Source organism: Nicotiana sylvestris, chromosome 12 (genome assembly GCF_000393655.2).
Source record: "Nicotiana sylvestris chromosome 12, ASM39365v2, whole genome shotgun sequence".
NCBI classification, from domain to species: domain Eukaryota; kingdom Viridiplantae; phylum Streptophyta; class Magnoliopsida; order Solanales; family Solanaceae; genus Nicotiana; species Nicotiana sylvestris.
Window position 1 is genome coordinate 158,299,868 of NC_091068.1, and position 12,150 is coordinate 158,312,017.

The 12,150-nt window shown below is 34.1% G+C and overlaps 1 protein-coding gene across 1 annotated transcript; it reads left to right on the forward strand.

The window, feature by feature from the left end:
- Positions 1-4,082: 4,082 nt before the first annotated feature.
- On the forward strand, positions 4,083-11,428 carry LOC104230375 (phosphatidylinositol/phosphatidylcholine transfer protein SFH8-like). The gene is made up of 14 exons (XM_009783162.2): positions 4,083-4,367; positions 6,035-6,335; positions 7,113-7,212; positions 7,319-7,585; positions 7,694-7,771; positions 7,863-7,964; positions 8,063-8,112; positions 8,233-8,332; positions 8,579-8,668; positions 8,761-8,874; positions 9,083-9,212; positions 9,726-10,129; positions 10,665-10,748; positions 11,058-11,428. Exons 1-14 carry the CDS (start codon positions 4,334-4,336, stop codon positions 11,076-11,078), a joined length of 1,875 nt encoding a protein of 624 aa, XP_009781464.1. The 5' UTR covers positions 4,083-4,333; the 3' UTR covers positions 11,079-11,428.
- The last annotated feature ends 722 nt before the right edge of the window (positions 11,429-12,150 follow it).

Genomic DNA, 12,150 nt, shown 5'->3' on the forward strand with positions numbered 1-12,150 from the left:
CCCAGTAATTAAAAAGATTATAATTTCGAACTCATAAGGTTCAAATCCTAACTCCCCTCTGACCCATTGTCAACAACGATCGCTACCATATTATCATGAATTGTTTTAAATTATTAATCTATTGACACATAATATGTTATTTTAATTCTACTATTCAATATTAAAATGAAAAATATTGTCTGAGCTCATATGTTTCAAATAAGTTCCATTAGTATGAAAAGGATTATAACCAATTTTTTGATTGAGGAGAGAAACATAAATTTTCATCCCTGACAACCTTTTTGTTTTTGTTTTTTTGTGTACAGTATAGTTTTCCTAACAATTTATCACTCCTATTAATTTCTCCTATATCACCGCCGGTGACAAAATCATTACTCAATCAGCGTCCCTTTTTGTCATTTTAACCGCAATATAACGCCAGCAGATTTTTTATACCCTTCCAAACACGACTTTATATACGTGGCATGTTTCACTCTCTTTTTGGGACCCCACCCGTGTCCTGCGTGGCATGTGATTCTTCTATTGGGACTAATAACCTGTTTAGGGAGCAGGTGCACATATAGTCATTTTTAGAAATGTTATTTTGATGTTAGTCAGTACTTATTTTGTCCTGCAATTTTAAATTAAAAGTCTTAACTTCAGGATAATTTTTATTCTGAAAATTTGAATTGAAAAATTAAAATTCAGGACATACTGACTAATTCCTAAATAACAGCCCTATAAAATGGCTTCCTAGTGTCATTTCTACCATGTTTAGCGAGGTTTTTTTTGGACAAAAGTATTTTTTTTGTCAAAGTATTTTTTTTCAAAGTTAAGGTGTTTTAAAAAACTCTTAAAAAGGAAAAAATATATTTTATTGTTCATAAAATTTGAAAAAATAAAATAAAACTTTTGAAACTTGTAGTTTAAAACAAAATTATAGAAATTAGTGGGGATAGAAATCATTTCATTAAGGATAAAAAGGAAAATTTGAAGTTACATTATTATTAAATATAAAAATATGATATTCTTTTTGGTACTGACTAAAAAAGAGTGTTATATAAATTGAGACATTTAACTATTTGGTATTTGAAATCTATATTATATTAAAAGAAAAGTAGTGAAGCATGACATTAAGCCAAATGACGTATTGATAAAATGTCACTTGGCACTTTTAGGATAAAAAATTGAGAAAAATTTAATGAGAATCTATATAAAGATTTTGAATTGATAATCTAAATCTTTTCATTGAAATTTCGAAATGGTAACTTTGGACCATAAAAAGAAAGGAGCTTATTTTATGAAATCTGTTTGCTTGTACATTGGATGAAATTTATGGAATCTGTCTGCATGTACATTTATTAATTAGATTTTCATCCAATTAAACTTAAGTGCTTAAAAAATCAGATTAATAACATTGCTTTAGTTTGGTCAATATCAATTAATATTGCCTCTTATATACAGTGAGTACATTCTGAAAGCTTTTCAAAAATAAAGATTCCTACAATTTATTCACTAATCACATGATCCATTTTCTTATATTTTATAATTTTTATATTTTAGAAACATTACATAGAGAAATAAAATGATAGTGAAAATAACATTACAACAATTAGATATAATGTTTTCAAACAAATAAAAAATATTTTTTTATGATTAATATCTGAATTCAGTGCAGTTAGTTTAAGTTTGAAAACATAAGACAATTATTTGAAAATGCGTTCCAATTTAATACGATAAAGGGCCAAATATAACCCTGTAGTATGAGAAAAAGTTTAAATATACCTTTTGTTATACTTTGGGTCGAAATATACCCCTACCGTAATAGTATTGGTTCAAATATATCCTTCTTTTGTTAAGTTTGTCCAAAGTGGATAATCAATCCTATGCGGTACTGATATTTAATAAGGTAGATGCCACATGGCATGCCATCTCAGCGCCCCTTATCCATATATAAAAGACTAAAATTTGAAATACAATGTTTTCATAGTAGCGGTAATTGTGGCAATAGTGGTGGAGGGGAAGAAAATTTTAGTGGTGGGAAAAAAAATAGAAGAGGGATTAAATGGATTAGGGGCGCTGAGGTGGAAAACGATGTGACATCTACCTCATTAAATGTAAGTGTCACATAGGATTGAATGTCCGCTTTGGACAAACTTAACAGAAAAGGGGTATATTTGAACCAATAGTATAACGACAAGGGTATATATGGACTCAAAGTATAACTGGGGGTACATTTAAACCTTTTATGACAGTACATGGACATATTTGGCCCTTTTCCGAATTTAATAAATAGAAAGATAAGACTTATTTGAATTTGAGATTTAAAAAAAATTTAAATTATGATAAGAAAATCATAGTTTAGAATATGAGCAATAGAGTCAAAGTTACTACTAAATTAATTTTTAACTATTATCTGTATATATTAAAATATGTATGGTAAAGGTGGATATTAAATACAAACAAGCTAATAAAGAGCCACATGATAATAAAGAGCCACATGATAATGTAATATACTATTAAGTATTTAGTAATATAATAACAAAAATAAAAAAAAAACAAATAGAGAAAATCAAAAACTTCATTACAAAGGAAAAATAAGGATAAACCTTATTTAAAGTCGAGTTGAGAAAGCTTTGTTTTTTATATCTATTATGATAAAAAGGTCATAGCGTGGATACGGTCACATCAAGTCTAATAATTAAAATTTTAAAAATATTAAATAATAACAATAAGTTAGAGATAATGTAATAATATTTATATAAAAAATTAGTTTTAAAAAAATATAGTAAATATAGAATATTTAAAAATATTATTAATAAATTAAAATAATTTAAATTTAGAGCATGACATTAAGCCAAGTGGCGTATTGAGAAAATGTCACTTGGCACTTTTCAGACATAATCTAAATAGATTTAGACAAATCTAATAAGGATTAAGAGAAATTAGATTTGATCAAATTTTATTTATGATAAATATCAGTTAAGATTGCCTCTTATATTTCTTTTTATTGTAAATAGATTCTGAAAGCTTTTCAAAAATAAGGGTTCCTATAATTATTCACTAACCACATGATCTGTTTTCTTCTATTTTATAATTTTATATTTTAGAAGCATTACGTAGAGAAAATGTGATATTATTTCAATTGTAGGTAAAATATAAATATGAAAAAAAGCTAACTAGAATTTTATAGTAGGGAAGAGAATATATAAAGACAATAATAGAGATTGTACGAGGAAACTCATACTTGAATTAATTTAAAAATAAATAAATTAAGTAATACTTTAAAATATTATTGCTAGATATAAATGATAAAAGAGTTCCAAGTAAGAGGATAAAAGCATAAAAATACATTAAGTTTCAAAAATAAAAAAATATATTTATCGATGATTATTAAAAGGGTAATAAGCAAGACGTTAAGTCGATGGTAAGCTAATAAAAGAACACGTGACAGTATAACAATATTAAGCTAAGAATTATACAATAATCATAAGCAACGACCAAAAGGAAAAAAAATGTGTAAAAGTGTGGAAGAAGATCTATTTGAATCTGAGGTGAAAAATAAATTGATAGTACGAGCTTTATTAAAATAATAAGATCTAATGTGCTCAAACAAGACAGATCACAACATGACATGTTTAGTATTTTTTAATATTGACAGTAAAATAAAATACAAGTAATAAAATCAAGGGGTTGAGTTATTACAAACATTTTTTTTAAAAAAGGCTATCCACTACGAGATTTGAGAAATGATTTTATGTCCAGCTTCTTAATTAATATCTACTGATTATATATAATTTTTATCTGAAAAATTTATATTTTAAAGTTATTTGCACATAATTCAGTTAATCCGAATCACGACATAATTTGTGTCCGCGCATCGCGCGGGTACTAATATTAGTTTATTTATGAAAGGTAAAGAATAAAAAGATTTTATGCTCAAGATTCTAGTTAAGAAAAGAAAATATCAAAAATCATCTATAATTCGTTCGGTGCCATTAATTATCATTCCCCAAAATACCCCTACTCTTACCAAACAATTCCACTATTCCGTTACTAATTTTTTGATGCATTTATTGCCGTCCGATCATCCTCGATACTTCCAAAAAGGTGGCTCCAGCTTTATTTCTTCTCATTTTTCTTCTCCCACCTGCTGAGTAATAGCGGCTTTTCTTCATTTTTCTTGTTAGAGTTTTGACCTTACAGTGATTTTGTGAGGCTCTTTTGATTCTCGATCTACCGGAGCATCAAGTTTCTTTTTGAGTTTACAGCGATTTTTGTAGAGCTCTTTGGATTCACCGATTTACTGGTCATCAGGAATTTTTGGGCTTGATTCATCTGCTTGATTTGGGCTATGTCGGGTCCATTAGATCGATTTGCGAGGCCTTGTGAGTTGACTTTCTTTTGCTTTTATTGACTTGTTTACTGATTCTGAACTGCATTGTTGGCTGTTTGTTGAATTTTAGTTTACATTCTTTACTTGTTACATTTGGGTTTTTGAGCTTGTATGCAGTTTTAAGATTGATGAAAATAAGTTTAGATTTGTTATAATTTAGTGTGTCATTCAATTAAGTAATTATGCCTCAATTCCGAGTTAGCTGGTTACCAATTTCAATGTTGCGCGTGCCTAGGTGGGGAGTATTTAGAGGTTTTATGATAGTTATACTGTTAATTACGCTGTCGATGAACTTACCATAACACTCTTCCTTTTTTGGGTTTGAGAGGATTTATTAGTTGGACTATGTTTTAAGTGATTGTCAACTTGCACAACTGTGTGCATATTTTGGGGTTTGAGAGCCGTTATTATTATTATTTTTAAGCTCAATTGGTGGATTAATATGGTTGGCTTTACCGGCCATTCTTATTCATTGTGCTTGAGAGATCCTCTTCATGAACTAGGTCAAGACTTCGAGCCTGGTACCCTGCCAAACAAAAAAATATAGTTGACTTTAGTCTGAGGGTGTGGCCAATAAAGTGAGAGGAGAATCGTGCAATCTCAATTCAAATCTTAGTCAAAGCAATAAACACTAGGTGATTTCTTTCCATCTGCCTAAATCTCGATGGGTAGAGTTGCCCGTTACCTGTCCTGGTGGGGGAGGTAGTAGCTAGTAGGTACCCAATGAAATAGTTGGAGTGCACATAAGCTGGCGTGGATGCCGCCATCATAGAAAAAGTAAGTGTGGGAAGAGAACCATGAGGTATCGAGTTTAAATTCCTGCGGAGGCAAAAAACCGCTAGCTGATTTACTTCTCATCTGCCTAAAGCCCCAGTGGATAGAGTTAATGGTACCTGTCTGATTGGAGGTAGTAGCCACCCGGTAGAATAGTCGAGGTGCCGCGTAAGCTGGCACGGACACCGCTCTTATAATAAAAGAGGAAGTGTGGGAAGGTTGCTTGGTAACATTTGATGAACTTGCATGTATGATTTATTTTTGAGCTATGCGGATTTGATGAGAATCTGCATTGCGGGTGTTTCTTTTCTTTTCTTAAATGGTTCTGGTGGGGTTTAGTTTGGTGAATTCCGGAACAAAATATCATTTTTTGTGGTGATTCTTTACTGTTGGCTGCTCAGCCATTTTCAGCTATTTTAGAATGTGCTCGACTTCACATGCACACTTCATGTCAATGGGAATCTTCTACCACTCTGTTTAGGAACTTGCTTGGTGGAATTCAATTCACATACAGTTCATGCTACGGTGCTTTTCATATTTGTAAGCTATTACACTTTGGTTCGGGAAAAAGCGTGAATTTTGATTGAAAGTGAGCGTAGGGTGAAGAGGATTTTTAACCTTATTCTTTACTGAATGTGTTTGAATAAGTCAAAACGAATATAGAAGATTCATACAGCTGAACCCAGTTTCTTAGGAGCTTGATTGGCCTTTGTGTTAAATTCAAATGTATTTTCATAGGAAAAAGTTGTTTGTCAACCTTAATTAGTTACATACTGAGTTCAAATCAACTTGTGCCAATGACAAGCAGGGTGTAGTTCATTAGCACCTTCAAGTTTATGTGTTATGTGATTGATTTTCCTGCTGTTTTCTTTTCAATGTTGACAGGCTTTGAGGGGTCGTCCACACATGATGAGAGAAGAGAGAGAAAATCTGATTTCGAGAACTCAGAGGATGAGAGGAGGACAAGAATTGGTTCGCTGAAAAAGAAAGCACTGAATGCATCAACAAAATTTAAACATTCTCTCAAGAAGAAAGGCAGAAGAAAAAGTGATGGGCGAGTGAGTTCAGTTTCAATTGAGGATATTCGTGATGCTGAGGAGCTACAAGCTGTTGACCAATTTAGGCAAGCACTAATTTTGGATGATTTGTTACCTGAGAGACATGATGACTACTATATGATGCTAAGGTGATTCCCTGTAACCTTTAATATCTTAAAGTATTTATGTCAAACGAATTAAGATATATCCTGCTCTCTGTTTTATTGTGATAGCCTTTTTGTTAACTAGTTTATTATGATAGTTGTTGCTTGTATAGAGACAGTTTTAACACACTTCATGTTCGAAATTTTAGTTGAAAGTTAGAATGCTTACTTAGGCTTGTTCTAAGAACTGTGAATCAGGGGTGAAAGCATGGGCATAAAAGGCCAATTTATGAAATGAATTTTTCTAGGACCATCATATGGTTAGCCCAGGTTCCGGTGCCTTCAACAGTGTTTCTTCTTTTGTGCTCTTTTTTCTTTTTTTGGTTTGTTCTATTATTTTGATGTGTTACAATTTCTGGAGCCATAGTCATACATATTACCTCTGCTTGCCTCTGTCTACTACAAATGACACATGATATCGGCTCTTTTCTTTGTCTTAAGTAGAGTAAGTTCAAAAAAGATCTGTCAACTTTTTCCGTGACCTCATGTAGTATTTTGTTCTTTAGTTTGCTCTAGTCAAAGAGGTCTGCTGTGAAATTTACTCTCGATATTATATGTCAACTTTCTCTATGCACTTCTCCATCGTGCCTGCCAATTGAAACAAAAGTTAGAAGTGGTAGACATTGTGAGCATAGGTATTAGCTCTTAGATTAGGCAAATGAAAGAGGATATAGATTTATGCAGGCTTTTGATTAAGAACTGTCTGGTGGTCAATTCTTGTTTTTGTTATTTCATTTATTTTTCCTTATGAGTTTTTTGCAGGTTTCTGAAAGCAAGAAAGTTTGATATTGATAAAGCAAAGCATATGTGGGCTGATATGCTTCAGTGGAGGAAGGAATTTGGTGCTGACACCATTATCCATGTAACTTATTTCTCCTCTGATGGATAGTGACGGTATTTCTTCATATATCAAGATTCTAGTGACTTCATTTATTCTGAAATATATCCTATACCAAATTTTCCATCAGGATTTTCAATTCCAAGAGCAGGATGAAGTTTCGAAATACTATCCCCAAGGTTATCACGGGATTGATAAGGAGGGAAGACCGGTATACATTGAAAGGCTAGGGAAAGTTGATCCTAATAAACTTATGCAAGTCACAACAATGGACCGTTACATAAGAAACCATGTAAGAGAGTTCGAGATAACTTTTGCAATCAAGTTTCCAGCATGTACAGTTGCTGCTAAAAGGCAGATTGATTCTAGTACCACTATTTTGGACGTCCAGGGAGTGGTATGTCGCCTACCATTAGTTTTCTTGCGCTAATCTGTCATGATTTCAGATTGAATTTTTAGCACAATAGGATTTACCTATTTTCATTTTCTTGTGTTAATTTCTCAGGGTTTGAAGAACTTTAACAAGAGTGCAAGAGAGCTCATTGTGCGACTTCAGAAGATTGATGGTGATAATTATCCCGAGGCATGATTATATCCCTATCTCAGTAGGTACTATATGGTCTTTTCTAGTTTTCGGTTCATTAACACATGTTGCTACATTTTGGCTGGTGCAGACACTTCATCAGATGTTTATCATCAATGCTGGACCTGGCTTTAGGCTGCTGTGGAATACTGTTAAGAGTTTTCTGGATCCCAAGACCACCTCCAAGATACATGTTTGTCTATGCTCTTCTACTGCCACTTCTCAAAGTGTAACATTATCAGTTATTTGGCTACATTTACTCATTTGCTTATGTTGTCAAATTTCTTATAGGTTCTTGGAAACAAGTACCAAAACAAATTGCTTGAAATAGTTGATGCTAGGTAAAGGGTTTCAGCATTCTTTTCCACTATACAAGGAAAATTTTGCTTTATTTCTGCTTTCGATGGTATTGCATATTTCATTCGTTAAAAATTATGTTACTGATTTTTGATTTTGTACAGTGAGTTGCCAGAGTTTCTGGGTGGAACTTGTACATGTGCAGATCAAGGAGGTTGCCTTCGTTCAGATAAAGGGCCATGGAAAAATCCGGAGATACTAAAGGTTTCATCTACACCCTTGCATCTGAGAGCAATTTTGTTTCGAAAGATGTTCTTTTCCTAACTTTTTTTAGGAAGTCAGGATCTTTTTTTTTCTTTTCGTCGCATTTATTTTCTGCACTCTTCTTTTCTGGAAGAAGGGTCTTCTTGTTCTTGATGTCTTTAGTAATGAGCAGGCATTTCTACCTTGAAGAAAAACTATTTTAACTTTTGAGTAATGAGAAAACACTGCTTCCTTCTTTGATGCCAGATGATTGGTGAAGCACGGCGTGCCAGGCAGGTCGTTAAAGTTGTAAACAGTGAAGGCAAGGTAGTTTATGCTAAACCCCGCTTCCCCACGGTATGGCTTCTACTGTTTCTCCTAAATTATGAGAACACTCTAAATGGTCAACCTCCTTTGAAGATTGCTACATGTATTTTGAATTTTAACAGGTAAAAGGTAGTGATACCTCCACCGCTGAATCGGGATCTGAAGCTGAAGATATTGCTTCCCCTAAAGCTGTAAGGAATTATTCCCATCTACGGCTTACTCCTGTTCGTGAAGAGGTATATTTCTTCCTATTCACCTAATTTCATGAATTAGCGTTTCTTTTATTGCAGAGAATGTAAAATTTCCTTTCACGGAGGCTTGGAATAATAAAGGATTTGCATTCCCTTAGTTTTCATGAAAATATCTCCTTCCACATTCCCTTCCTGAACGAAATTGAGCTTATACACTTTTCTTATCATATACTATTGTTTTTTTATCAAACAGGCTAAGGCTGGAACCTCAGGCTACACTACAAACTTCTCCGGATATGATGAATATGTTCCCATGGTTGACAAGGCGGTTGATTCTGTGTGGAAGAAACAAACATCCTTTCAAAGAGCTTCCATTTCCAAAGGTTAGACTTCTCCGAAGAACACATGCATTTGTACAAACAAGTTATTGGAAAGAAGATGGGAGGAAGCATAAGAGTCTCTTAATCTTTTACCTTTTTAGTTAGATTTCAGTATGCCCCTAATCTTTTACAGTGCATTTAGTTCACTGTAGTTCTCACCCTGTACTTTGGATGTACTTCCTGTTTATGATTCAGTATAATGTGTATATATGTATGTATTATTCTGATACTCTAATTGTCTTAATATGGTTTTTTAGTTGCATGCAGTAGTCAGGCGTCAGTGCTGCTTGTGGCCACCTGCATCCAAGACAATCTGTGTTGGGTGCAACTAATAGTGTGAATTTTATTCTGTCTGTTTTGCTTTTAGCTCTATTTTGGTCGTAAAGCTGGAACTTGCAGATGTCTGTGGTTAATATGGCATTTATCCTACCTGTTGGCCATGTTCTATTTTATTAGTCCGTTATAAGTTTCAATTCGTACTGACATGAGGTATGTGGCTATTTACATTTTATTCAGGGATGCTTCCACCAGCAGATTCTCAGAAGCCCGCAGGTGGTCTTAGTACTCGGATATTGGGACTTCTTCTGGCCTTCTTCACGACTGTGTTGATGTTTTTCCGTTCAGTGCTATGCCGTGTAACCAAGAAACTTCCTGATCCATCAAATGGTCAAGACCAAGCAGTTCAAGAATTCACCTCTGATGCAATCAGTAAAGAGGATTTTCGGCCACCTTCACCAATTCCAGCCTTTACAGAAGCTCAGCTGCTTTCTGTTGTTCTGAAGAAATTGGGTGAACTTGAGGACAAAGTAAATACACTTCAAGAAAAGCCATCTGAGATGCCTTATGAGAAAGAGGAATTGCTAAATGCTGCTGTTTGCCGTGTGGATGCCCTAGAAGCTGAGTTAATTGCAACCAAGAAGGTAAAAATTTATGATGTAGTATGTGAATAACGGTGCGAAACCAGTGGTTTTGCTTCACCAGAACTTGCATGTTTTATGTTTACTTGCTCAGCTTGAAATGCTGATTGCTTATCATTTTCAACTTGTGAGATTAGGCTTAATTAATGAAATGTAAGTCTAAAATATTACAAGTATGTTATGGCTTGGTCATGCGAGACCCTTTATGCTTTTCAAGTGTTGGCCGAGGCCAGAACATTAGCAGATTAGAGAGTCGAGAGAATATGTTGGAATTCAATGATTAGCGTGACAGCTAGTGTGCTTGCAACTTAAATTAATATTCCATAATTATGGTGATAAGTCGTCGTCAAACTTATGACTTGTTTCAGCAAGCATTTCATTGCATATTACTGCTGAGAATAACAGCATCTGCATACCACATACCTCGGCAAGCATTCAATACATATAATGTTGGGTTGCTGACAATAATAGCATCTAAATGTCACATACCTCTTTTTCATGGTTATTGAGTTGATAATATTCCTTATTTTCGAAACAGGCTTTGCATGAGGCTTTGATGAGACAAGAGGAACTTCTTGCGTACATTGACGGTCAAGAAGCTGCGAAAGCTGCAAAGTTTCAGGTGAGTTTCCAGCTTTTTTTGGTAGTTCGACAACATCAAGTAATGAGTGAACCTAAGCAGGATTGGAAGTCGATATAGTATTGGAAACTTCTGAGAAAATGCGTTGGTGCATATAAACTAATAAGTTAAGAATATACAAGGTTTACGTTACCTTTTCAAAAAAAAAGAAAAGAAAAAAGAATAGACAAGGTTTCGAGCAGTATTGCTTGTGCACCTTTTTCTGTGGGATATGTTTGTGCATTCATGTGTGGTTGTGTTAGAATTTTAAGATTCAATATTGATTTGTATCTCTGCTGGTTTGTTATGCAGAAAAAGAAGTTTTGCTTTTAAGGTCTCGCAAAAGTGGAGCTCGGACTTTCAACAGAAGTATCCGAATGAGAGATAACATACTTGTAATATGTACGAGCGGGCATGGATCCTAATCATTGTGCAGTGAATTTGATGTATAATGCACCTTTTTTCTTCTGAAAATATACTCCTGATGATCTTGCTTTGGCACTATGAATTCATTATTGTTTGTGTTGAATTGGCTAAACCTAGGGGTACCAACTTTTTATTCCTGAAGTGGTGGAACATTTACCTATCTTGTTTTTAAGGGAGTAAAATTTATCTCCAAATGTTAATGTACTTTTCACAAGTTCCGGCATAATATTATGGTAGAATGGCCTAAATGACACCTATACTTGTGCCACTTTGTCATGCTTGTTTCCAAACTTAACAATTTGCCAATTGAACACTTACACTCCTTCAAACTGTATATAATAAACACGGCATTGAATCAGCTGAGTTGGACATAATGTGTGAAATACATGCGTATAAAGCGAGTGTAAACAATGAATTTGATTTAACACTGATCTGAGATTTAAATCAAATTCCTTAGTGCAAATCATTGATGTAATTCCCACAACTAACATCCAACAGGACCAACATATCAGTTTGATCACTAACAATAACTTACAAGAAACCACTTAGGAAGCCCAGTTCTTGCCTTGACCCATTTGATCTTATTTTTATTATTTTGTTTTTCTCAGAGCAATTATGAGCAGAAAATTAGATAGAGGAAGAAGAATTTTGTATGCAAAGAAAGAGGAAAAGGGAAGAAGAAGAAGAGATGCGGCAGAAAATGAAGAAAAGAGAGGAAGGTGAGAGAAAGGCTAAGGTATGGAATGGTATAGCCCCCTTCTCTCAGTAATACAACAACAACAACAACAACCACCCAGTGTAATCCCACTAGTGGGGTAACAACCACCCAGTGTAATCCCACTAGTGGGGTCTGGGGAGGGTAGTGTGTACGCAGACCTTACCCCTACCCTGGGGTAGATAGGCTGTTTCCGATAGACCCTCAGCATCCTTCCCTCCAAGAACTCCCCCACCTTGCTCTTGGGGTGACTCGAACTCACAA